The 26806-nt window shown below is 39.7% G+C and overlaps 3 protein-coding genes across 5 annotated transcripts; 1 reads left to right on the top strand and 2 right to left on the bottom strand.

Moving 5' to 3' along the window:
- Window positions 1-1519: 1519 nt before the first annotated feature.
- LOC102082445 (uncharacterized) lies at window positions 1520-6974 on the top strand. Its single transcript, XM_005455933.4, has 4 exons — window positions 1520-2334; window positions 3788-3988; window positions 4415-4625; window positions 5531-6974. The coding sequence occupies exons 1-4, from the start codon at window positions 1629-1631 to the stop codon at window positions 5781-5783; spliced, it is 1371 nt and encodes a 456-aa protein (XP_005455990.1). The 5' UTR covers window positions 1520-1628; the 3' UTR covers window positions 5784-6974.
- Window positions 6933-19456, bottom strand: LOC100701299 (uncharacterized). 3 transcript variants are annotated; one of them, XM_013274983.3, is made up of 19 exons: window positions 19219-19456; window positions 18435-18558; window positions 17785-17921; window positions 17523-17692; window positions 16322-16505; window positions 15792-16045; window positions 15623-15708; window positions 15417-15478; window positions 14037-14275; window positions 12654-12843; window positions 12537-12578; window positions 12309-12432; window positions 11518-11659; window positions 11271-11435; window positions 11093-11165; window positions 9580-10175; window positions 9339-9456; window positions 8758-8827; window positions 6933-8013 (listed from the first exon to the last, which is right to left on the bottom strand). In XM_013274983.3, exons 2-19 carry the CDS (start codon window positions 18556-18558, stop codon window positions 7685-7687), a joined length of 3105 nt encoding a protein of 1034 aa, XP_013130437.1. In that variant the 5' UTR covers window positions 19219-19456; the 3' UTR covers window positions 6933-7684. The 3 variants fall into 3 exon arrangements, with proteins under 3 accessions (XP_013130437.1, XP_013130438.1, XP_025756768.1); XM_013274984.3 differs by having other exon boundaries at window positions 12309-12429; XM_025900983.1 differs by lacking the exons at window positions 17785-17921; window positions 18435-18558; window positions 19219-19456 and having other exon boundaries at window positions 17518-17612.
- Window positions 19457-23780: 4324 nt separating this feature from the next.
- Window positions 23781-26437, bottom strand: dtd2 (D-aminoacyl-tRNA deacylase 2). Its single transcript, XM_005455937.4, has 4 exons — window positions 26294-26437; window positions 25910-26174; window positions 24914-24983; window positions 23781-24827 (listed from the first exon to the last, which is right to left on the bottom strand). Exons 2-4 carry the CDS (start codon window positions 26018-26020, stop codon window positions 24502-24504), a joined length of 507 nt encoding a protein of 168 aa, XP_005455994.1. The 5' UTR covers window positions 26021-26174; window positions 26294-26437; the 3' UTR covers window positions 23781-24501.
- Between the last annotated feature and the right edge of the window lie 369 nt (window positions 26438-26806).

Genomic DNA, 26806 nt, shown 5'->3' with positions numbered 1-26806 from the left:
AGTCTGAATGATTCTTAATGATGTATTGTTCACAGATCTAGCCTACATGTGCAGTACTCTGTACAGCTTAACATCAAGTACTAATCTGTCAAACATTAAGGCAGCTGATGAAAATACTGGTGATAATACCTATTTATGTTTTGCCCTGGTTTCCTGCAGGTGACCACAATGCAGCACAACTGAACCTGAATGGAAACCTCCAGCATTATCTCATCTTTGTAGTTCTCATAATACACTGAATAAGTTCTAGCTGGGTCTGGCTGCTTGGCCTCACTCATTTTTCCCCAGGGTAAATATAGCTGTTGATACAAAAAAACCAACAAAAAACCCTAAAACAAACCCCATATAAATATATATGGCATACTAATTTCAGAAGACATATCAGACATTGGACAAGAAATAAAGGACTACATAGACATCATAAATGAAATAAAATAAAATAACTAAAAGTACTGATAAATAAATATAAAAATTTTTAATAAATTATAGGGTAGAAAACTAGACCTCCTTAGGAAGTTCAAGTTTCTCTACCACTCAAAGCTTCAAAGCGTTTTACTGCATTTTAACTTTACATGAAATTCATCAATGAAAAGTAATGAAATAATTTCTGATGAAAAATAGTTTCATTGTGTGTTTTTTAATCCACTTTTACATAGAAAACTTTCCCTAAGGCCATTAACCTGAAAAGAAAACTAATGTTGAGTTGTCTGAATGCTGTGAGCATTATTATGAACTTTAGTAAAATAATGTTGTAAAAATTCCCAAGAGGGAAAAACATCATTAATGATTGTAAAGTGGATGTCCTTTGTTTTTGGTCCAATAGGAAATTTGATTCATTGTTATCATAGTTTTTTTTTCCAGATTAATCTCTGGTGAAATACTGTAACATAGTAAAAGGTTTTAGAAAAATGTGTTAAAAATGTTTTTTTTAATTAAATTGAATGAATAATATAATAATATATAATAATATAATAATATAATTCCTTGATAAAAACTTTCCAGATTGTGATGTTGAGCGACTTTAATTCGGTTATTGAATTTCAGACAACATTAATTTTTTGGGCCTGTTTCCATAAAATAAAGATTTTTTTTCCTAAATACCACATTCAACATACAAATATTGCAGCAGTGACACATTTAAAAGTTTCAGGACACCGGTCCTCGAGGACTGGAGTTCGACACCTCTGCTCTAACCACTCTAAAAATAAAAAAAATATTATGGATCTGAAATGATATGCAGTGTTGGTAGTTTCCAATCTGTTAGCATAAATTCTACGAATGTTACAGATTCGAGGATGTACAACCACGAAAATTATTCTTCTTCAAAATGTTATTGGCGGTTGGCAAACAAGTGAATAACCACGAAAATTAATAACGTAGCTTTTTTGAAGTTGGTTGTGTGAAGTCTGTTTTTTTCCTCTACTAAACTTGGTGACTATTCCCTTTCCGGTTCCAACCAAGATTTAAACCAATCGGCATTTGAGTTTCACATAGTGTCGACCCCAGGGGTGAAATGCTATTGGCCCAGTGAAGAGATGCACTCTCCCCGTTGGTTGAATTTCCACCAGTAGGCGGAAGCTAACGCAAAACTCTAAACAGAGCCGTGGTTGTTAATTCCTAGCTTAACTATGGAACACATACAGCTTTTGCCACCAGAAGTTTGGGTCTATGTTCTCAGCTACCTGAGCACGGAGGAAAAACACACTGTCCGCTTCTGCTGCAAACACCTAAAGAATCTCGTCGACCACCCGTCTCTGTGGAGAGACTACACGGTGGTGCTGTCCGACCTCCGACGTTATACGTACGGGTTCTGGGACACTTTAAACTACCGCAGTCTCACCCGAGTAACGGTGCGGCATTTGGGGCGCAAAGAGTGGCGACGCCTCGTAAAGTTCCTCCCGTCACTCTCCACCATTGTGTTTGTGGACGGAGGACGGCAGTATAAGGAGAAATACTTGGACGCCCTTTCCATGTTCCCCGACCTGAGGGGTGTCGGGGTGCGAAACGCTATCTGGGATGAGCCGGTTCTGGGGCACAATCTGGCAGTCCAGCTGGGGGAGCGGCTGACTCAGTTGAGCGTGTGCAACGTCCGTCTGCCCAACACGGTGCAGTTCATCAACAGCGTGTCCCACATGGTCAACCTGCGGTACTTGCTCTTCCACCAGCAGGGAGAGGGCTACGGGCTGGACACGGTCAGGCCGGTGCCCTGCAGTGTTTTCCACAACCTGCTTCTGAACCTGACCAAGCTCAAACACCTATCCTGGGGGATGAAAGGGGAGCCACCGGAACCCCTACCAGATGATTATTTCAGCCCCGCGGAACCGGACCAACCAGGTGAGTCTCGTCACTCATCCAACGGGAAACTGCTGTGGTATAGGCTATCAAAGCATCAAAACCAGGCTTTAGAGCTGGTAAGCCAAGAACTGTGCCATTGTCCTCAAGATTTTCTGTGCTATCCTTAACTATTGAAATCACATCCATCAAGAGACCTAACGCCCGTTGGCTCAGGAGGTCATTATTAACAATCCTTAAATATTCTAATATTGCACATAGACATGATTTAGCTTGTAAACTACATAAAATTTGCAAACTTGCAACACCAGTGCAGTGTGTTTAGGATACTGTTTATGACTATTATTTGTAAGTGTACATTATGTTACAGCATTACAAATCCCAGTACACACGACACTGAAGTTGCCACATAGCCTTGAGTTGTTCCTGGGAATTTGTTTGTCTAGATTGAAACAACTTTTTGTAGAAGTGTGCTTTGTACCTGCACTCTTACACATAGACAAACCTTAAATGCAATCCGTGATCTAGCCTAATCACATCAAATGACAATTTCAAATATTTGTTTAGTGACAGGGACAGCCTGTTTTAAACATGGAAGTGGAAAGGAAAATGTCTCAAAATCAAAATTTTAGACTTAATTTAGTGTGTTGGAGAAGTTTGTTTTCCAGCCACCGTAGTTTGATGATACTGATAAGTCTTCAGTCTAGGGTTGATTCTGCACCAAAGTGCAGAATCTGCATTTAAAAATAAAAAAAAGATTTTTCTAATGACCTTTTTGATACAATGTATCAAATGATACTGCATTTGATACATTGGGCCTCATCGTCCACTGCATCAACTTAAGCAGTGTGCGTTATGTCTCCAAACAAGGGCCAGAGGGATGAGTGGAGCAACAACGGTAAGAACCAGGAAAAGAAGGAAGTCAAACAGAATAGTTTGTGTAAATAACATGCTTTTATTACAAAGTATCCAGCATAAAGAGATGGCTGTGCCACTATATCAACAAACTAAAATTTCCTGAAAGGGATGATTAAACAAAAGAAAAATACTTATGCTGCCAAGCTGCAGATTATGTCATGTACAAATAATGACTAAAGACAAACTTCCCTTACTGCATACTGCTGTGTTCTGTTTCTTACTTAATTGCTGCAACTTTTATCCGAGTGTAACTTTTTATACTATTACAACTGCGGATGGTTTTACTTGCTGTGCAGCACTGTGGTCAAAGTCCGTTGTGTCCACCTCCAGTCCTCGAGAGCTACTGTCCTGCAGCTTTTAGATGCATCCTTGTTCCGACACACCTGAATCAAATGAATGGCTTGTTACCAGGCCTTTGCCAAACTTGATGGCATGCTGAAGAGGTAATCCAATCATTTGATTCAGCTGTGTTGGAGTAGGGATGCATCTAAAAGCTGCAGGATGGTAGCTCTCGAGGACTGGAGTTGGACGCCCCTGTGCTAGGCTATAGAAATAAACATACTTTTTGATCCTGCAGTGTTCTGCTACGGTGGTCCTGTGCTGACCACTCTGGAACTGGTGGATTACCCAGAAACCACCCTGTCAGAGAATGCGCTGAGGAGTCTCACCTCTCTTGAGTCGCTGTCTGTCAGGTACAGGTACATCAGAGAGGGCGTTGAGTGTCGCCTGCAGGCCTGGCTGAGTCCTCTGCAACACTTAAAATCTCTCACTATCATCGGTGAGTAAATTTGCTGTTCTGCAGTTTGTGTGGGTTTCTTTTGGTTGGTGTGGGACAACTGCATAATTATTAGGCAACTAATATTATTTACACTGGTTTAAAAAAGCATGTTTCTGCATTGTTATATGCAGTTTATTTGGCAATCTCGGTGTACAGCAGGGTATCTGAGCAAACTACCAGCCATGCATCTCAATATTGATGTTTGGACCAATATAGTTGGACCCCCCCCCTCCCCCAAAACATTCTTGTTCTACCAGTATGCAGATCAGGAAAAACAAGTTGCACATGTTTATTCTTTCTCGTGCCTTAAAAAAACAAAACTCACTTGTATCTTAATTCTTCCTGGTTTGCAAAGACGAACTGAGCCTCAGGCTGGGGAAATCCAAGTGTTTCCTTAACTCTTGGTGCTGCTTTCTGTCGTTGTAGGTGGGAATTCTCTCACTACCTATACCACCACCATCCCACCCAGTGTGACCAGGCTGACGCTGCGAGTAGCCATAACGCTGAAAGACATGGACTCTATTGCGCCTAAAGTCCCAGGACTGGAGCACCTTGACATTGAACAGAACCGCTCCAGTGGCAGTCTCTGCAGACGGATCCCTATGCTGTTTCCTCAACTCAAGACACTCAGGATACGGTGAGCCTTAGGCTACGTTCACACTGCAGGTCTTAATGCTCAATTCCGATTTTTTTATCAAATCCGATTTTTTTTGTCTGGTTGTTCACACTACAAATAAAATGTGACAGCAAACGCTGATAGGTTCATAGCTTAAACCTATTCGCTGGAACGTTGAAGACAATGTAATTACACAGCAAAAGCATTGAACACCAAGTAGGCAAAGTTCGTACTCATGCATGAGGGAGACCGGACCAGAGCCAGATGTCGTTCCGCCCACTTGGCCTCCGTCGGACTCTCATAGCACTTCTTTTATTGTGGTTACATGAATATGCATAGGTTCATTAACATATGACATTTTATATAGGTATGCATGTGAACAAAGAATACCCTGTGTGTGTGTGTGTGTGTGTGTGTGTGGTCAAAATGTGACCCCGTGAAGACTCCCCAAAGCTGGTGCCAGGAGTCTAGCGGTACATCTGAACAAAAGGCTCTTAGACTCAAACAGATATACGTGTGTTTGTTATACCATATATCAGCAAGAGAAGATACGACCTCTCCTAGGAGGTGTGTGATCTATGCCAGAACACTCTGAAGAGGAGTGAACGCACTCCCCTCTTCATGCTACACAGAGTTGTTACAGACTATTAAGGATCAAACCTCCTATCACTAATCAGAATGTGTGCGTGTGTAAGAGATGTTGGATTAAGGCGCCTGGGCATAGAAAAGCACTTGTATGGATGTGTGTGATTGGATGAATGAGAGCTTTGAGTTCTCAGCTGGAGAAGAAAGGTGCTATTTAAGTACCAGTCAATTTACCGTTTAAAGACGTCTCAACAGGCAGAAAATGACCACACTACAGTCCTATAAAACATTGTGAACTTGCTCTTGAGGTACGTAAACGAGTCCTGTCCTGTTTCCTGCAGATTTTTCCGCCGGGAACCAGAGAAAGACCTGCTGAGCCTCCACAAGCTGCGACACCTGGTGCGGCTGGAGCTGATTGTGGAGCGTTCGTTCATCCTCCGAGATTACCTCAATGGGCACCCTTGGCCGAGCCCATCTGTGCAGGGGCTGATCAGTGAGCTGCAGGAGCTGTCTGAGAAGAGGATCACGGTCATAACCACCATGCGTCAAAGGAACCCACTGCGTGAATGTGACTGTGTGTGGGAAGGAGACTGAACGGGTGCGAGGCAGAAATGTGGAAATTAAGTTATTTTTCTTCCCAAAAGCACTGCACCAGAATGAGCAGTGTCAAAAAGACCTGAGGTAAGAGCCACCTGTTGTCTGAAGGAAAACGTATGAAGGCAGCCATGGATCAGGAGTACTGAAGGTCTTCTCGGTCATAAAGCTGATAAATAGGCTGAAATGTGACACATTTTTTGGCAACAAACAAGAACAGAGTAGCAGTTGCATCATGTTATGTCTGGCTGGTTTGTAAAATGGTGCAATCCACAAACAAAATGATTATTAAACAATACCTTACATGCTCAGGCATGGTCTTTAAAGACATAAGAAGCTCTTAAAAAAATCAGATCTGGCAGTTTATTCCAGTTACCAAAGTGACTGATTCAAGTAGCCTGTTTTGTTCTGTAAGATCTGACAGTACTGTAACACATGAAGAACAGTAGCAGCAAGTCATGTTTTGAGAAGACCGTGTAAGTTGAAAACTCCTTAAAAAATTCTTTCTTAAACAGAGATGTGCTGGGATCAGCCTGTATTGCCCCTGGTGTCTGACACATCTGTCAGAGGCAAACGTTTATCTGTTGGGTCATCTGAGTTTTGCTTTCTGGATGGATATTTAAAGATAGTTTGAAGAGCTGAAAAGACTCTAATACAGGTTCATTATTTTAATAAAGGAGATCTTTGTGTCCTTGATAGAAAGGGGGAAATGATGAGAAAAAACTAAACTGGGTAAGAGGACAAAGACCAGGATCAAAGTTGTCTAGTGGTCAAAATATTTTTGTTTTGAAACCATTACAATGAAAAGTCAGGACCAGAAACGGCTTCTGTGTTACTGCAAAAATGCATCATTGTTACGTTTTGAGTCCAGGGGACTTAATTTTTGAATTTTTTGATTTCAAATTGATCATTGCAATATTTCAGCTTTCAGGTTGTGTAAGCTAATTATTATTTATTTATTTATTGCTTTTCAACAAACCCTAGTTATTTCTGAAGAGCAACATTTTGACTTTTCTAAATGTCTGCAGATTTTTTATTTTTTTTTTAACTTTACAATTTGATTGTAGCAAGAAATGCAGAAGGGCAGTAGCAGTAGTTTTAAAAACTCCTTTGTGTTCAACGGGATCAATGTTACATTTCTTTGCTGAGTGCTTTACTTTTGTGGATGAATTAAAATTCATTTGAAAATTTGTTTTTTTTCTGTGATTTGTACAATATGGAAAGTCCTAAAAAATTGATATAGAACTTCCAACTGTTTTGAGTCTTTTAGTCAAGATTCTGCAGAAGAATGAGCTGAACACCCAGTACTCTGTGCAGGCTTGCTCCCACATGTTTATTAACAGTAAATACAGTGCCATCCTGCCAAATGTCTCAGTGGATTAAAGCTATTTCCTGCAAACACGTTCTGTTTTTAGTCTTTAATTTTCATTCTACGGAGGTGCAGACTGGTGACTGGTGTTTGTCAATATGACCTGGTGAAAACTGCTTAGCTATGCTTAACGATGTTTCAGTATGTTGTCTGCTAACTGTTTGGGCGTAATAAGACGAAACTCCCAGGGAGACCAGTGCTAGGAGCTTCCTAGTCGCTCTCTGCACAGCAACAGCCCGTGGGACAAAAACCTGTTGTAACTGAAAAGATGCAGAGTTGGGTGCAAGGGTGTAAAAGAGACCTGCAACATCTCAAGGGCAGAGCTCTCATGGCTGTAGAACTGTGATGTTTTATGTGTGTTGCTCTCCTGCATGCAGTAATTAAAATAGCTTGACCACAGCTGACTTTGTTGCAGACTTTATTAACAGGAAAATTCCTAAACATTCGTAAACACTAGTTTAACCTTTGCATGAGGGATGCAAGAAAGCCCAGATGAAGTACTGAATGTCCCACACTGATGTTAAGTCGTATCTCAGAACTCCAGGAGCACAGATTGCGGCTCCACGGAGTTCAGGGTGATTTCTTGTTTCTGTCCGTAGAGTCCATGTTCTACCTTTACACCTGCATTTGTGCACTTCGCTGAGCCTGTCATGAGTTCTCTGCTGGCGGAGACCAGACTTGAGAAGAGCTGAGCACCCCACCACAGCTCGCATCCACCCTTGTACTGCATCCTTCTGTTTGGTGCTGGCTTCCCAAGCAGGGAGTCTTGGGGGACAAATAAAATACTCCCAGGAAGATCCAGGAGGGACACAGAATGCCCAGAATGTTTCCGGAAAAGCCTGGTGGTCATCAGAGTGTTGGCTGTTGAGGAGAAAACAGACAAAGCCTTATTTACATGCAAGTATCACACAGCTGCAGCTGATCCATAATATGAATCTCCAGTTCCACCTCATCCAATGAACTCAATGCTATGTTCAGGATACCAATTTGAGATGATCCGAGCTTTGTGACATAACACAATCACACATGATCACACTTTACTCATCAGGAGATGAGTAAAGTGTGATTAAAGGATGGACATGGTCAGCAATAATACTCAGGTTGGCTGTGGTGTTTAAACAACGCTCAGTTGGTACCAAGCAGCTCAGAGTGTGCCAAGATAAATATCCTACACCCACGCGTACACCACCCACACCAACCTGCAGGATGGATCAACACTTTCATGTTGTTTACTGTCCGAATGTCACAGCAGAAACAAACTCATTAGTCCAGGCAATGTTTTTACAATCTTCTGTCTAAATTTGGTGAGCCTGTCTGAACTGTACCCTCAGTTTCCTTTTCTTAGCTGATAAGATAATTGCCTTTATGAACAGTTGAGCAGTGAACGTACATTCTCTGTGTTTGAGTTGTTATGTTTCGTGCTTTTATTCAAAGTGCTGTTTGACACTGTTTGCACTTTGGCTCAAAGACCAACTCCTGGATCTGTACAAGAAAATCAAGGTGAGCAACTTTTAGTAGTCAATTTAAATTAATTTGTCTAAGCTGCTATTACCATTTTCTGGTTATTAGCTACTGTGAGTCGGCTAACGTGCAGCAGTAACTCACCCATGTCATTTGTCACGTCTTCAGTGGCTCCGTGAAAGAAACACACATAGACAACCAATCCCTGCTGAATCTGGGGAGAGGGAGGGACCGTGTGAGAAACAACACAATAATAATAATAATAATTACCTGGGTACTTTACAGGATCCCACATAAGAAACAGAGAAAGTCTCACACAATAATGTTTTGTTAACCTCAAGTAAGCATTTAAATTTCATTAATTATGAGAATAAAGCGCCACATTATGCCCCGTCCTTCAGCCTGTTATACTTTATATCCTTTTTGAGCATGGAAAAGGTTTGTGTAGTCATAAACCTCAATATCCACACGAGATGGGGTTATACTTACAGAACAGTGTGTGACTGGACTGATTTAAATACAGTAGTTTTATGAAAACTAATTGAATGAATTCAGTAATCGTTAATAAACAACCATCACACAACGTGTAATGTACTGTATTAATCAAATGTATGATAAATGTACACCAAAATCCAAAACAGCGGGCAGCAGGACATGATGATTATTACATTTCCATGACAAGGTAAAGACTTAAATAAAATACACTGAAAAACAAACGCACCCACCTCTGCCCACTGAGCATCTGCTCCATCCACAGCAGGTTTGATCTTAATCTTTGCGTGACTACACTGCTGAATGACAGTTCGGGCCTGAAGCCTGATGGGCCTATAAAAAACAGCTGAGCTGCTCAGACACACAAATACAGATGACAAACCCATTAAAACTGACAAACATAGCACCTGCCAGCAAAATCAGAATATGAAATAATGAAAATAGGTATAAAGAGACTGATATTTTGTGCTGCACCTGTCAGCATTAGGAGGAGGTTTCGTGGTTGTTTCCACAGCAGAGCTACCGATGGTGAAGACAGGCCAGGGTTTGGTGCTCAGGGCCATCACAGGCTCCAGACCACTAGAGCTCCATTTAGCTGAAGAATCTGCCTCCGAGGCTCTTTTCTTCTTCACTGTGCGCTGGACACTGCGCTGACTTCGGATTTGTGTTGATGTATGCGCCTCCGGAGCACTGTTTTGACTTGGAGCCTGAATGTGCTCCAGTGGAGCATGCTGCTCTGAAACAAGCTGTGCTTGGATGCAGTGTTGTGTCCCATTGTTGCCCTGAGGGCTACTTGTTTTTTCCTGTTCTTGAGGCTGTGCAGTTTTCTCTGGCTGGGGATTTATTGGATTTTCTATCCTTTTTTGCTTCTTAGAGCTTTCAGGATCCTTATGTACTTCAAAATGGGAAGAAGTCACTCTCTTCACAGACAAGAGCTTTGTGACAAAGGGGATTTTGGGAGACCCGGGCTGTAAGTTGATGGGACTTTTCAGGTGAAGGAGGATGGGAATTTTGGGCTGAGGATTATCGGGAATTTCAGTCTGGGAGGACAAACTGGAAGAAGGTTCATCCTACAAGTGAGATGGGAGACAAAGTCAGTTCAACTTCATAACTTACATACAACATAATTATGGAGGTGGCAGGGCATGAGCTACTTCTTTACTAGAGGCTGAACTGTTACTGTTTTGTTCTTCTAGAAACAACTCGTGCTACCTGCAGCCATTTATCTGAGCTCTGGTATGTAAGTAACTTCGGTTTCATAAAATGTGCATGCCTGTCTAATCTTAATTGAAAAATACTGCCAGCTGCCAGTGCTAGCCCTCAGCCTCCTAGCAGATACACCTATGGTATAAATGTCAAAATCCTATGTTGGCTAGTTCTTGAGTTCACATTCACAAGATTTTCAGAAAAGCTGATCGCTGACACTGAGATTTGATCTTGTCTGAGATTTTTAGTACATGCATTCACAAAATTGGGTGTCTACGCCATTCATGTGATGAGTATTCCCCCTTTCATAACTGAGCAGAAAACACCTTTTGAAAAATGTGCAGACTTTGGATCAAAATAAGCTTTCTTTCTTCCTTCTGCCAACTCAGCTGCTGCAGAATGATCAAACCAAGATTTTCGAGTGCCATACTTATCTCTTGTGAGGTTTCTGATTTATATCCAGTGATTGCTGGATGGAAAGGCCGATGAGCTTGAAACAGCCCAACAATTGAACAGCTCCAACACAAGAACAACTTCAACATATATCCTAACTGGATCCAAAGACAAGCATATTGTCATCAATTGCTTCCTAGATTAGCATTTTGTCTGTCTCTGTGTTGTTGTTTTTTTGGAGCCAAAAGCTACCAATATCCAAACGGATGTTGAAATAAACAGAAAAAAATGTTTGAGTAGGAGGCTGCAAAAATGCTTTTTAATGCTGACTCACGTTTGGAGCCAGTCTAAGTTTTCAGTCAAGGAGCTAAAGCTTTGGCAAACCCACCACTGTGTCCTTGGAATTCACTGTCAGCTGCTCCTCTGCATCACCATCACTATCAGTGTCCCCATCATTCGCACTGCCAACATGCAGACAGAGAGAAGAGCATGTAGATATTATGCCTAAATATGGGAAACCATATAAACGGTTCACTAGTACTTTTAGATACTTAGATAGAAATTACCTGTCTAAGTCATGAGACGTCAGTTCCTGCAGTTGAGCTGATGTCTGAACCGCTAAACCTCTCACCTCCGCTTGGTTATTCGGTTTCTTCCTCTTCTTCATGCTGCACTGAGAGCAGTTGTTGATCCACTGCACAACATCAGGCCTCATAGTTCTCCAGAAGTATCTGTAAGAAAGCTCAGACCTGAGACCGTGTTGATGATTCTGACTGAAACATGTCACTAACGAGAAACAGCACGAGGGGAAACCTCTCATTCAGCAGTCTGAGACACTTGTTGACGTCGAGGTGGTTGAGCTCGTTGTGATAATCCACCAGCGCGGTTTCAACCTGCTGCCTGTTCCTCAGAACCAAACGCATTTGGTCTCCCTTCACCGTGTGGAGAACACCGTCTGGGAAAGTAGTGGTAGGGTAAATGTTACAACATAGTGATAGAGCTGTAGCTGATAGTTATTGGAACTATGTGAAACAGACTAATTGACACCTTTGTCTTTCCAGTTATGTTTGAGCAGAGGCACTGGTGCCATTGTGTATATTGTATCATTATATTTGGATTTTTGAAAATACATTTGGTATCAGATGGAGTGTAGTCCACAGGACTGAACTAGAACAGCAACAGTTCAGCTTTTTACTAAGCCTTCTGTTTGTGAGGGCAGCGAAACAGAAGAAAATTGGCTTAAGTGACTGGCCTTAACGAGAGAGAGGCAAAAACAGCATGTTTCAGACAGTGTATGAACTGACTGAATGCATCAAAGTCCATTATAAGATAAGCAAGCACTAATTTAAAATATGACTCATACAAAGATGAAGAATAAAAATCTGCAGCTGGACATTAGCATAATGGGTTCCATTTTTGCTAAGGAGTTTTTTTCCACCTCCTTTTTTAAAGTTTGTGTTCCCAGCAGTGCATAGTATAAAATATTGACATTCTTTTCCTTTATTATCCATATCTGCATGCCTTTGTTTTATCATGGAAAATGCACTACACAGGAAATATTAGTATTTTGTGGCCGAGCTTTAAACACATACATTTGTACGAACCTTTAATGGCAAACTTCTTGCAGAACCTCCTAAAGGTGTTCTTTTCTACATAGTTCAGCCCAGGTGGGTAAGTGCGTTTGGTAAGGTAGAGCTCCACAGCATCGTACTTAGCAAAAATGGCCTGCTAACACAGAGACGTAGATCATGTAAATACATACGATTCTATTCGAGGGCCATGAATCTCTGCAGCAAATACAATTTTGTCAACCTGACAAATCTACAACATACCTCCTCCCCCACCGCAGGCTGGATCGGACCTCTGGATGGGACCTTTGGAGGAAACAGATCAGTTATTAGAGTTGTGATACTGTTGCATTAATAATACTAAGTAACTGTGATGCTCACTGCTGAGTCAGTATGGACCGAGAGTGTAGGTACAGCATCTGGATTTAGGGTGATGACCTCCCCACTATGGTTGAAACAGTCGTCAGTGAAATGGATCGAGCAAATGGAAGACCGGAGCCGAGGATGCCAGTTTGGACGGCCAGTAGCCTTCAACCACTTTGCCAACAGAGATGCATTGTGAAGAGGAAACCTAGGGTAATACATTAATGATGATATATTAATATAGTAATGATACACACACACTTTAGTAGTTTACCAAAGCATATTGAAGTCACAGCTACATGATTAATATGGGTTTAAGGGGAGACCTTTAGCCTTATTTGGGGTATTGCATTAAGTAGCCAAGAAGTAACATGTCAAAGTACACCTATCAGGCATAACAATATGACCACCGGTCTAACAAAGTGTTGGTCCCCCTTTTGCTGCCAAGACAGCTCTGGCTCATCAAGGCATGGACTCCACTAGACCCCTGTAGGTGTGCTGTGGTATCTGGCACCAAGATATTAGTAGCAGATCCTTTAAGTGCTGTAAGTTTTAAGGTGAGCCCTCCATGGATCGGACTTGTTTGTCCAGCACATCCCACAGATGCTCGATTGGATTGATTGAATCTGGAGACCAAGTCAACACCTCAAAGCTATTGTGCTCCTCAAGTCTTCCCTGAACAATTTTTGGGTATCCGTCTGCTGCAAAAGCAACATCAATTCACAAGTGTACCAATCAGACTCAGTCAAAGTTGATTTCTAATGGATAATGGTCCAAAACCTATAGCACAAAAACTAATATTTATTGGGGTTTTTTGTCTTTTCAAGGACAAAGTAAGATACAGAAGTGGTTAAAGTGGTTCTATTATGCTCTCCATGCTTCAATTTCAAAAAGACAAACTATATTATCTTATTCTGGCTCAGGACAGGTTCATCTTATAGCTAAAAAAAAAGCAGCAGCTTATCAATAACAACCTCTCTAAAACCCAGTTTAATTTTCTGATCGACCACCTTCCAATTGCACTTGGTATAAACATAAGCAATACTGTGTCTACTTTGTGCATGTACTTTATCTGTAGCAGATAAATATATTAAAAAACAGCTCAACATATAAGTATGAAATAAAAACATTGCTAACCCAGCAGTTAGCTTAAACGCCTGATCTTTTAACTCAGAGGGATAACATCTGCCTTCGTGACATCATATATATGACAAAATAACAGAAATAAGCAAAAATAAAGCATAATCTGCACACTAAACTCTCACCTGAACAGTTTTATCACAGAAATCCTGAAGGTTTTAGGACTATCATTTTTTTCATTTATTAATACCAGCGATTCTGTGTTTCTCTGTTCACTTTCGTAGTACAAGCAGCAAACAATCAAGTAACAGTGATTCATACTTGTGGAAGGTGAGGCCCAGACGTCTCTCCACTGGTCCACAGCAGTTTGTGCACCCAAGAACACTGCAGCGCATCCACTTCCTTTTGGTTCTGTTAAGGCAGGTTTGGCAGTTGGCGATCCAACTAGCCAGGTCTCGAGTCATGCTGCCCCAGTAGAAGTGCTTTGAAATTTCTTGCTGGCACACCCCCTGACCATAGTGGCCCTTGCTGTCATGAAACTCTTGCAGAATTGAGTTTACCTGGGATCAAAAGGAAGCACAGTTGGTTAGCAAAGCATGGTTGGATATTTAATAGTATTTGTAAGACCATTATGCAAATTACAAAGACTTATGTCATCATGCAATGTCAGTCTGACTGGTAGTTGAGGCATGGGCTGAGGACAGATGTGCAAATAGAGAATTGTAACAGTATTAAATAAATCCTGGATTTTGGAGCTCTTAGGATGCTTTCTCCAACTACATGAAGACACCTTAATGCTCATTGCAAAAAGGACATTGGTGTAGTGCTCCAGGTGCAAAGGTGACAGAGCCAAGTGGCCCATACAGAATCAGAATACTTTATTAATCCCTAAGGAAATTATGTGGGTTACAGTTGCTCCAAGGCAGTAACAGTAACAGACTAAGCTATTTAAACAATAAATCTGTTACAGATTTACCACCGCAGAGTCATCAGAAAACATCTGAAGATGGCCGGTCTCTGTGCAGTGGCTAAGGTCTGTGGTGTAGAGGGTGAAGAGGAAGGGGGAGAGGATGGTCCCTTGTGAGGATGGTCACTCAGACACACAATCTTGAAGACGCACATATTGTGCTCTTCCTGTCAGGTAATCAACAATCCAGGACACCAGAGAAGCATCCACCTGCATCATTGTCAGCTTATCACCCAGGAGAGTTGGCCTGATGGTGTTGAATGCACTGGAAAAGTCAAAAAACATGACTCTCACAGTGCTCGCCAGCTGGTCCAGATGGGTGTAGACATGATTGAGCAGGTAGATGATGGCGTTCTCAGCTCCGAGACGGGGCCGGTAAGCAAGCTGAGGGGGATCCTGATGTGGTCTGACTATGAGTCGGAGCTGGTCCATACAGGACCACAACCTGCAGAAAACGGGGACCTGCCAACTCATCTTTCATCTAGAAATGCTTCACGAAATCTCAGAGGGTCATGAGAAGAGCAGCAGATGAAGCGATGAGGGTCAGATGAAATTAAAGGCTGATTTATGTTTTATTTGATTCCATTTATAACTGCTGAATGAATTTTCATTGTTGTTAGCTTCTGCAGTAACTAAATTAAGAATATAACCTTTACTTAAAGTGAAAATCTCTTCTCCTCAAAGTATTTTTTAAAGAGTTTTAAAATGCCATTATCCTCTCATCAAGCAATTACCTCCTCTCTGCTGCGTGGCACTCTGAGAGGTCGAGAAGCCCGTGTGTACATCAGCACTCCATCTTAAAAAGAAAAGACATATTTCTAAAGTTTGACTGTGAACATTTCAGCCCCTTTATAAATGCTTTCATGTGTTCCTTTAGAGCATTAAAGCAGTCCAATAAAAATGAGTATTGCTTGTTGTGTTTAAAACCCTTTTCACTGACCTATTAGGCCAAAGCGCTTGGCCATCCTTTTTAAGGCACTTCTATTTTTCTTGCTTTGCGTTGGTAAAATCCTGTGGCTCAGATACCTAAAGTATGCAAAAGAAAACATGCTAATTTAAACGAACATGCGTCACATTGACGTGAAGTTTTCGTGTCATCAAACACATACCTGGTGATATGGTTGTATGTGGCGAAAGTTGGCTCAATGACAGTCTTCCTCCTTGTGTGCTCCTTCACCGTCTGGACTGCGGTGGAGTCTGGAGCTGACGAGCAGTACTGGTGTTCCTGTAGCTCCATAGGGGTTTCCGACTGATCAGTGGCTGGATGAGGGGGCTTTTCGGTTTCTGTATTAGCAGCAGCTGCAGAGAGGTGGTCTTCCAGTGTGTTGGAAAGCAGGACTTCCTCATCTGAAGGAATGGGCACCTGAAAAGCAAATAGGTTTACCTGATCAGCTCTGAGAACTACACTCTTAGTACGCCTCTGCAGGACTGGATGGGAAAAAAAGCACTATTGCCTAATTCTGTTAAAGGGTCTGAAAGCACTGCAGATGCACGGTCAAAATTTTGTAATGACATGAGCAAATATGCAGGTCCAATTACTAAGAAGAATGAAGTGAGTAAAAAAAACCCAAAAAGTAAAATGCAGACTTGCTAATTACAATTGACAGGTTTTTAATGTGCTCTCAGTCTTTTGTGTCACCTCCTCATCGGGCATGATGCTGGGTACAGCATCTGATGATAGTGTCGGCTGACCGTCCTCATTCAGGGTATAGCAGGATGGGTCAAAGTGTCGGGAGCAGATGTAGGAGTTTGAGCGCAGCGAGCCTTCATCCCTCTGCGCAACTGTCAGCCATTTCTGCCGCTGCTCGGGGTCCTTTGGAAACCTGTAAATGCACAAAGGCCAGTTTTGCTTTGGAGAACTTACAGAGAAAGCTGAACAGAAGCCAAGTCTGCCTGTGGTGTACCACAACCCTCCATTTAAGGTCCGCTATAGTTCTCAGTAAATGCACTCTGGAAAATACAACAATATAAGTGTTCCAAAAATTCTTTGTTTTCAGCTGAATCAAAGTGAAATCCTGGGTGGCTCATAGCTCAAAATGGTTCAACTCCAATGCCCCTATGAGCTTTATTAGCTCTCTGCTATCTTTGCTTGTAATTTAAAAAGTGCCGAACAAATCAGTTATTTTCTTAGCATGCTTAATACCAAATTCAAATCCTCCCCGTGGTTAAAACATTTGGATTTCACAGGATGAGAGATAAGTCACTCCCATCCTATGAAATGCGTTTGTTCATTTTTAAAGAACTCCCTGAAATCTGACCTCTTCTGGCTGATTTGATCTCTAGATCTCTCTCACATTTTCATATCTTTAAAATGTCTATTGACACACACACAAATCCCTCACTTCAATTTCTTATCCACAGATAACTGTACTACATTAAATAAGGCCAATTCAAATTAAGTTTATTTATATGGGGCGGTAACAATCAGACAATCCCCTATGAGCAAATATTAGGCAATGGTGGAAAGGAAAAACTTCGTTTTAACAGGAATAAAACCCCTAGCAGGACGAGGCTCGGGGAGGGCCAGCCATCAACTATGACTGGTTAACGAGGTGAGGGTAAAAAGGGAAAATATGTAAAAATATGGCAACCTGTCATTCACATATATTACAACATAAATGGTAAATTCTGTTTTAGTTATTCAATCATTCTTTGTGCAAAATACCATTTTTTTTGTTTTAGATCTGAGACAATTGAGCCCAGTAAGCATCAAGAACACAATATTTTTGGCTGATAATCAGAATAAACTTTACAAAAAAAAGCTGTTTTTTTGTTTTTAACTTAAAACAAACAAACAAACAAACAAACAAAAAAAAAAACATGTAAATGTGGTACCTGACCTGTGGAAGGTGATCTCAGGGTGTATGTAACTGGAAGAATCACAACCATAAACCAGACAAAACTGGACGCGCAGATTGGATAGCTCTTTAGTAGGTTGATTCTGGCAAACGTCACAAGCCTTTATCCAATTCTTTACTGCCGCAGTCACTCCAACCCAGTAATACATCAGCTGGATGGACATCAAGATTTGCAACACTTTTCTATGAATAGCCTTAATTTTAACCATTTTGGTGATTTAAAAAACACCTCATTTAAACTCACCATTATTTCCCGTACTGCTCGTTCCCGGCGCGCATGGTTGTTGTTATTGTGGTATTGTATCAGGATCTCACGTATTTCTTCGTCACTCCTAACGACACGGAGGAGGCGGCCTCGATAAGACCGCCACAAACAGCCATCTGGAGGTTTTAGCATTCAACATTCCTAATAAGTGACCTGAAAGGCCATATTCAGTGCAGTGCTTTCTCTCATGCATTATCCAGGTGATCTACAAAATTTTCAAGGCTGTATGAACAGTGGGTAATTCATAGATTCTGAAGATGTGCAGTTACTGGAATGACTTTTGTGGCAATGGTTCAATGGTTTTTCAATCTATACATTTTAATATTTAATTAGCTATTCAAAATTTCAACTTAAAATGAAATGATCTAAAAACATATTGGAAATTTTACTTCCACCTAAATGTAGCACAATGAATTCTACATAAATTTTAGTCACAACAGTAGTAGTAGGTGTTCTCACAACAAAGCACCATCTTGTGGTCAATATAGGTATTAAACCAAACTGAGCACAGGGGCACAGCGCTGGCTAAACTTCAGTTAATGTCTCTTCAACACCATACAAACATTTTTGTTTGATGCTGCCAAACATTGAGAACTGGTTTTTTTGTGTGTGTGTAACATCTACTGTACCTTTGTAAGTAAACTTTTTGCTATCTTTAGAGACCAGCTTTTTCCAGCTTTTTGATGTATTTACTTGAAACTTTCCCGTCAGTAAATAATGCTCCAAACAATCCAGAAAGGCATAAGAGGGCATCTGCAGGTGGAAAAGTGGGAAACAAAAACCGAGAGGTTAAGAAATGTGATTTAAAACTTTAACAATCACAAGATATTATTGCAATTACAAGCTTTGCCTTCTGTGATGACAAATTTTAAATCAATTTTTGGTCTGTATTTTGGACAGAAGAAGCCAATTAAAGACATCACTATAGGAAAATATGAGTACACGATAACGTTTTGTTGTAATAAATGATATCTAAGAAAATGCAGGTACAATACATACTGAACAATACTAAGCCAAAGTGTTTCATTAAATACTGTAAATTTAAATGGCAAGTTCACAATGGTCTGTCAAATATGAGCTAAATGTGAATTTTCTCTTTCTTGGTGCTTATGATTAAATAACTGAAAATCTGCAATTTCAATAATGTGTTGACTCGCTTTGGCTTTTTGGCGGTGGTTTATTTAAAACAAGCAATTAACCTTTAGTTACTGTTAATCAATTAGTTCACTGACAATTATTATTATTATTGTTATTATTTTTTAAAAAGTAAATACCGAGAGGTTTGTAATAAAAAACGTATATATTGTCAGTCTCATATTTAGACCTGCTCTTGTGGCACGCACATGCGCAAAGGTAAACCAACATTATTTTAATTCTGGAAACGTATCGTGAAATAAGCAGACGTTTCCCCACCTTTGATCATCTTTCGTCTAGTCGACACAAATCCTCGTTACACCGGTTCCAACTTTTTACATAAATTCTACTGCAAGTACTTATTTTTCCACAGATTTCTTCAAATAATTGAATCTTTTTCTTCCAAAATATCTGAATTTATACACACGTGCTCTAAAGAAACACATTTTAAGAGTAAATGAATAGCTAACTGTGGCGTTTGGTTCCGTGCAAACTTGTCCCGCAGTACATCCTTTCACGTTCCGGTACGGATAATTTCAAAATAAGTTTTTTTTGTTGTTGTTGTTGTTTTAAGTAATTAGTCCTTAAAAAAAAGAAAATTGCATTTTGTTTTCATGTTCGCGAAACAATTACAAATATTATGTTGATCGCAGGGACTTGGTCATGCCATTAATGACATCAAATGCAGCTAAATATTTAGCAAAATTTTGGTTACAGAATTATTATTACAGAAATATTCTATAGTAATAAATTACATTATAATAATATATTTCATTCAAAAACAATTTATATGATATTTTTGAACAAACAACAATAAATTGAATCAAATGAATAAGCTATACCAAAAAAAAACCCAACGTTTTACGGATGGGTAGTGATGGGAAGAAAATACATTAAAAGAATATAAAAGAAAATAACGTACACTTATAAAACTATTTCTTGAATGGTAGTCGTTTGTTTGCGTTTTCAGTGCTTTTGTTTTCAAAGAAAACAGTTTTAACGGAAGTTTAATTGCTGTCACATGCTCATCACTTGACAGAAGAGGTTGCAGAAGCTGCCGTAACCCAAGCTTACTGAGTGTAGCTCGCTTCCGTTCTCTGACAGAAACAAGAGCGCCCCTCGCAACTCCGGAGGACTCGTTGTTCTCTCTGCAAGACCAGAGTCATGTGATGGTGACGACTAAGTTTAAGTATGATACAATAGGACCAGCTTTTCCAGCCATCAAGAAACCGAGGCAGAGGAGTTGGTTTCCACCAGACGGGGACAAAGATCAATGCTCGTTTTTAATGCAATACTGCCAAACTCACAGGCATCCAATATTGATTCTCTGCATTATTCTGAAGTCGTTTCACAATTTGTAGATGCAGTTTTTATCTGGTTTTTTTTTTTTTTTTTTTTTTTTTTGGTTTCTCGTTATTTTATTTTTTTTGCAGATTGGTGACCCTCTGTTCATCTTTATGCCTGACAAAATGTCCCAGCTTAAGATGCTTCTTTGTTACTTACAAGTTAAGACAGATAATTTATTGATCCCACAAGAGACATTGTGTTACAGCAGTGGGATAAAGAATAAAAATAGTACAGTCTACAGTACAATAAAGAACACGTAATCAACAAAGTCAAAATAAAAGTGTCACAAGTACATATGAGCTTTAAACCATGAGAGAGTGCAAATACATATACACTACCAGTCAAAGGTTTGGGCACAACTTCTCATTTATTAGTTTTTCTTCATTTTCATCACTATTTACATTGTAGATTTTCACTGAAGGCCTCAAAATGGACACATATGAAATTATGTAGCAAAGAAAAGATTGATAAATAACTCCAATTATGTCTTATAGATTCCTCAAAGTAACCACCCGTTGCTTTGTTGACAGCAATGCAAACCTTTTGCCTTCTGTCATGGAGCTTTATGAGGTAGTTACCTTTTACTGGTGTAACAGAACAGCGATGAACAGTGATGAAAAGAAAGAAAAGTAAAAATGAAGTAAGGTAAAAACAAACAAACAGTAAAAGTAAGACTCACTGGCTTAAAAGGAGGCATACAGAGCCTTTATTCCCCCAGCGATGTATTTTAATTAGGAAGCCATCGAGTGACAGTGTTATTTTAGTTTTGAAGACTTTATGTCCCAAATTATTATTGACTGTGATTTTTATTTATTTATTTTTTACTCTGATGCCTCAGATTTTTGTTGTTATGATTCACTGTTGCTTGGTGGCATAATATTCAATTCTTATGAGAAACAGTGGGACAGGTATCCAGTAGAAATGCATACATTATGAGATATCCTGAGAGGTACTTGTTCTGTCTACATAGCTGTTTAACTTACCTTTCTTCATCTGCTGTCTGCCTTTCAGAGAGAATGGAGAAAACAAGAACAATGACTGATTTTAAAAGATAAGTAGACACATATTGATTCTATGACTGTATCAGAACTCTGATCAGTAACTCTTCTTATTTATTTAATTTTTTTGTTATTATCTTTATTCTTTTAACTTTCAGAGAAGAGACGAGGGATGAAATAGCAAATGCTGTAAACTCATTAGAAAAAGATAAGTGAATGATTATTTTATATTATTATGGCAACTCCTCCTGAAACCAGCAGGTTTTGTAGTTGCTGAAATCATTTATTGATGTTTTTCTCTTTTTTGTTATTGTCTGTTATTGTCTTCTTTCCTTTTAACTTTCAGGGAGCGAAACAGCATGTGCTGTAAACTCTCATTATAAAAAGATAAGTCTACATTTATTTTATATTATGACCACAGCTGTTGGAAACTGGAAAAGCATAGCAAAAAGTGCTTCTATGAGTGAGCGTGAATGGGTGAATGAGGTAAATTGTATTGATATTTCAGCAGGCCAGCTCACTCACATCTACAGTGAGATGGTTACGGTACAACAAGTTTCACATCTTATGTTATATGGCAATGATAAAGTGTAGTATAAAAACTGTTTAACAAGATCGTATTGTATCATTAATGATTTCATTATATAGCTACATGATTACTGTCTGTGAGTTATAGTTCTAGAATTGTACACATTTGTCCTGCAGGTAGTTAGCTGGGTAATTATCATGTTTAAATTTTGCCAGAACCACATCAATCTGAATGCAACAGCTGTGCAAATACCTGCATGTAAATATACACAAATATGTAATTTTATTTAAACGTGTATGATTATTTTATTGGTATATTATTATTTATTACTTTTGTTTTTTATATTTGCTATTATATTTGTTTATTATATGTGAATTAATAGGGTAATATAACCAAGAAAATGAAGTGCTATAGTAGCAATATAACATCAAGTTTACACACATTAAAGTTAGGAGGTATTTTAAAAGTAGGGTGAAAGTTAGAGAGATTTGGGATCTTAAGTGCATCCCTTTGTTTACAAAGTGACTGAGTAATGCATTCCAGTGATCATCAGACAGTAACACAGCATGCTGAGATGGAGGAAAGAACAATAATGAAAGCAATGCTCTTATTAGTATCAAATAATTATTACAATTTATTCATTATAAGAATCAAAAGGGTTTATGGAAATATTTATGATGGACCACAAAACCCATTGAATCACATAGTCATTCGGTTGTTTGACGGGTGATTCTTAGGCCATGAGATTGATTGTTTAGCCACAGTGAATGAGAAACAATTTTTGAGCGACTTGATCGAGTTTGGCAAAGCAGTGATTGTTAAAAAAATTAACAAGGCACACAATATTATCATCTGAAGAAGCTGCAGAAATAGAAATAAAACTTGGATATAAGAGAATCATCACTAAAGCATGTGGCATAGATTGTTTTGAGAGCATTTTTAAGCCTTACCGAAAAACAACATGCCTGGTGAATTGTACAGTTAGGCAAAACAATTATTCCAAGTAGGGCTGCACGATTTTGCATAAAATGAGAATCACGATTTTTTTGCTTAGAATTGAGATCACGATTCTCTCACGATTTTCTTTTCCAGTATAAATATTTATTGCACTTATTAACTGCACATCAACTTCGTAACAGTTGAGACTGAACATAAAAGCAATAAATGTCTCACATTTTGTCGTTGCCGCAAAATGTTGTACTGCTTGTAATTCCGTCTCCACCGTTGCTCGACACTGCGTGTATAGAGCAGGTAGTGCAACATTTGAAAAATAGTTGCGGGACGGCACTGTGTAGCGTTTGTCTACGGTGTTGATCATTTTCCTAAATCCCTCGTTTTGCACAGTGTTGATGGGAGCCATATCTTTAGTCAGGTGATAAGTGATAGCCTCCGTAATTTCTTTGTGCCTGCGGGAGTTCGACGGGTATGGGGAAGCGCTGTATAAGGTTCCTGTTATTGATGTGGTTGACGGGGACGGATTTTCTCCTGTCACTTTCTTGGCCTTTACAGCTTCGTCATCTCTCACGTGCTCTCTGTTGTTTTTTCCCTGCCAGCTGGCTTCGGATCAGGCTCCGCCCTTGTAATTTGTTGAGCAGGAAGAGTGAGCGCTTGTTTGTTCTGCTTGTTCATGCAGATTATGTCCCGGATCAAAATGCGGTACAATCATCATCTTCTTTTTTTTTTTTTCCTTTCTTTTTTTTAAAAAATCGTTGTCATTTGGAAATGAGATCGCACATAAGTATGAATTGAGATCGCGATTTTCTAACGATTAATTGTGCAGCCCTAATTCCAAGGCATGGCTCAGTGGTAAAAGAGTGCCAGCAGCACCTCCCAGTTTAACTAAACAATAAATAAAAACAATACAGCACTCTGTGTCTGGCTGAGGGATTTCCATCCTTCTCTCTCCATTTTTGTTACGCTTTGCAGGGCAAGGCGTGTGAATTATTAAAGGACCCAAGATGCAGGTAGCTTCTGAAGTGAGCGAGCTTTATTGTGACGGTGAGATAACAAACAAAGGAAAGGGCGGCGAGAAACAGAACTAGAAATACTCTATACTGGGAGAACTAAAACTTAAACAACAAAACCTGAACACAAGTGAGGATAACTTGCAGGGAGAACAGCACGGGGAGAATTCACAGGAAGACGGTGGGAGAGATGCAGACGAACCAGCAACTAACAGAGGCAAACACAAGGCTTAAATACACAGAGGGATAACGAGGGAAAGAGACACAGAAGGAGAGCACAGCTGGGAGTAATCTGACATGACGAGACAGGGGAAACGCAAACTAACACACTGACAAGAGGCACGGACCTTCACAATAAAACAGGAAATACATAGACTGAACTTAGAGGCAGAATATAAACACAGAACCCAAAACGTGTAGAATTAACAAAGATACGTCATGAAATCAAAGGCTTATAAATATGGAACAGAAAACACTGGGTCACAGACCCAGGACCGTGACAATTTTTCTGTTTTTCATGTGTTTGTAGAGACTGGTAGTGTCCCACAGTATCAGAAAGCCTTCATACACAATCCAGTTTTGGCAAATTCTAAATCTCTTTTAATTTGTTTATAATGAAAGATGCACAGTTCAGAAATTAGTACATCAGTCCTGCTAGCTTCATTGGGAGACACAATAGTATGACATCTTGTCTCTGAGATGGTGTTAGATACTGAGCTCAGCTTCAGAACTCCATCAGATGTGTGTATGGTCCATTGGTGTCAATCTTCAGCACTTGTCTGTTACCATAGGTTCCGTGTTTTACTGTCACTTCAGCGCTGCTCTCAGCTACAGCAGCATTCAGCTCCTTCTCACACAGGGCAACGAATGCGCTGTAGAGTCGCAGCCCATCCTCCTTGCTGATGTTGTTGTGGTACTGCATGCCTCTGCCTTTGGCCTTTCCTCCCAGCGTGGCCTGAGGGACAATCAGTAAACTGCCAGGCAGGTCCAACACTGACACCATCTTCCCAGAAGCCGACTCACTGAGCCGCAGGTTCAACAGCGTGGACACTGGACGGAGTAAGGACATGACATTTTTATCATCTGTAGAGGGATTCAGTATTTAGATCAAAGATAAAAGTAAGAAATTCACTGACCCATCTTGGGTAGGATGTCATCTGTGGCTCCTTTGAAGAAGCAGACGTAGATCACCATCCCTCTTTCAATCTGAGCGTAAAGATAAAAGCAGCAATGTTAAATACAGTCGTGATAAAAACCAGTCATTAAGTCAAATTATGTCATTTCTCCAAGATGTTGCATCTTGTGCAAGACATTGGAACTCAACAAAATGTCTGACAATACTCATTAACACCACACACACACACACACACACACTCGTCAAAACCATCAATATATATATTACTTTGTATTTCTGAACTAGTAATTGATGTTAATTTTGTCAATATTTACTTAATGTCTTAGTTCTATGTTGGCATTTAACTATTTTTTAGTATGTTATGAGTATTGCTAGCACTCTAATGCTGATTGGTTTATGTCTGCAAAGCAGTGATCAGTGTTGCCAACTTAGCGACTTTGTCGCTATATTTAGCGAGTTTTCAGACCCCCTAGCGACTTTTTTTCTAAAGAAAGTCGCTAAAAAAAGACGTGAAAGCGCGTATCGCTTTTACTCTCAACAAGCAGCGGGTGCTGTAATGGAGTCAGTTCTTCTTTTACTCTTTTACTCTTATGCTGTTTTGTGGATCACAAGGTTTAAAACTACTTATAAACACACACACACAAAGTAACTCCACCTGAGTGCCTATTTCGGGTCACTTTTGCCGGTCCAAGCCCGGGTAAAGGAGCAGGGCTGGAATTGTGACATTAAAAAAAACAACAATTGCTAAAAGAAATTTAATTTGTAGTTCTAAATAAACTCTAAATGCATTTAGGGGTTTTTTACTTACTTTATGTCTCTTCCACGATGTTATTTCTCTCTCCAACAACACAGGTTACAATTATATTAGCATGACCAATTATGCAAATTAGGTGATGACGTCATTTAGCGACTTCTAGCGACTTTTAGGACAGCCAATAGCGATTTTTCTTACTGAGGAGTTGGCAACACTGGCAGTGATAGATGATGTGTCTCTCACCTGGACAAACTGAGCTTCGGAGTGTTCATCTGCTGGTTTTACCTGCAGCCTTGCCTGCAAACACTGCTGCAGTACTGTCCGGGCCACCGGAGTGCAGCCTTTCTCCGACATTACTGCCAGGCTTTAACTCCTGTCTTCCCCTTTGTTTATACGTTTTTAACAGTGTCCACTTTTCAAAACAGTGCTTTAGAGTCCAGGAGAAACTGTTTAACATGTATAATATTAACTAACCGTCTCCCCAAAAAGCTCTAAACGTCACTAACACCTGAGAGAAATGAATGAGAAGAAAACATATGACCCATTTAACCCACTTCCGTGTCAACGTTAACTGTAACTGTTCAGAAATCTTCACGACTGCGCGCTACTTTCGCATACCGTCCTTACCTACTTGCCTTTAACCTCCGTGTCGTCTTTAAATGGACTTTTCAGCACCTTTCACCACTCAGAGAATTAGTTCGAAGTTTCAGGATCAAAATAGGTGAGAAAATGAAGAATAAAATATTATTTTTTTAATCCCCTGTTGTTGATACGTGTTTTTTTAAATGTAAATTTTAAGTGTTTCATAATATATATTTTTTAAAGACCTGGCCCTCCATAGGGTATCAGGTTACTGTATGAAAATAACATATTTTCATCTGTATCTTTTTTTCTGTAATTGTTGAAATCTCCCATTCCTCCACTGCTTTGCTTTATGCTGCCCTCTGCTGTTCAGACTGTTTATGATTTTATAAGTGCTGTTTATTCCTTAATGTGAATATCATCATTGAAGCAGCAGTCTTACAGAAACTTAATAAATAATTAATTAAATGTGGCAATAATTGATTAATTAAATGTGTCAAAAATATTTATTTAATTAATTATTTCCCATTTTAATTAATTATTTACAATTTTAATTAA

The sequence above is a fragment of the Oreochromis niloticus genome, linkage group LG19 (assembly GCF_001858045.2).
Source record: "Oreochromis niloticus isolate F11D_XX linkage group LG19, O_niloticus_UMD_NMBU, whole genome shotgun sequence".
Classification (NCBI taxonomy): domain Eukaryota; kingdom Metazoa; phylum Chordata; class Actinopteri; order Cichliformes; family Cichlidae; genus Oreochromis; species Oreochromis niloticus.
Note: the sequence above shows the minus strand (reverse complement) of the source record. Positions and strands in the feature narration are given on the sequence as shown.

Coding starts and splice junctions, on each gene's coding strand:
- LOC100701299 (XM_013274983.3), bottom strand. CDS start 18,558: ATGCCCTCTTATGCCTTTCTGGATTGTTTGGAGCATTATTTACTGACG. Junction 12,844..14,036: donor CTGGGCCTCACCTTCCACAA/GTATGAATCACT, acceptor GTATTACCCTAG/GTTTCCTCTTCACAATGCAT. Junction 8,828..9,338: donor CAGATGCTCAGTGGGCAGAG/GTGGGTGCGTTT, acceptor CCCTCTCCCCAG/ATTCAGCAGGGATTGGTTGT.
- dtd2 (XM_005455937.4), bottom strand. CDS start 26,020: ATGTCGGAGAAAGGCTGCACTCCGGTGGCCCGGACAGTACTGCAGCAG. Junction 24,984..25,909: donor CCGAAGCTCAGTTTGTCCAG/GTGAGAGACACA, acceptor CTTTACGCTCAG/ATTGAAAGAGGGATGGTGAT. Junction 24,828..24,913: donor TGACATCCTACCCAAGATGG/GTCAGTGAATTT, acceptor TACTCCGTCCAG/TGTCCACGCTGTTGAACCTG.
- LOC102082445 (XM_005455933.4), top strand. CDS start 1,629: ATGGAACACATACAGCTTTTGCCACCAGAAGTTTGGGTCTATGTTCTC. Junction 2,335..3,787: donor CGCGGAACCGGACCAACCAG/GTGAGTCTCGTC, acceptor TTGATCCTGCAG/TGTTCTGCTACGGTGGTCCT. Junction 3,989..4,414: donor AAAATCTCTCACTATCATCG/GTGAGTAAATTT, acceptor CTGTCGTTGTAG/GTGGGAATTCTCTCACTACC.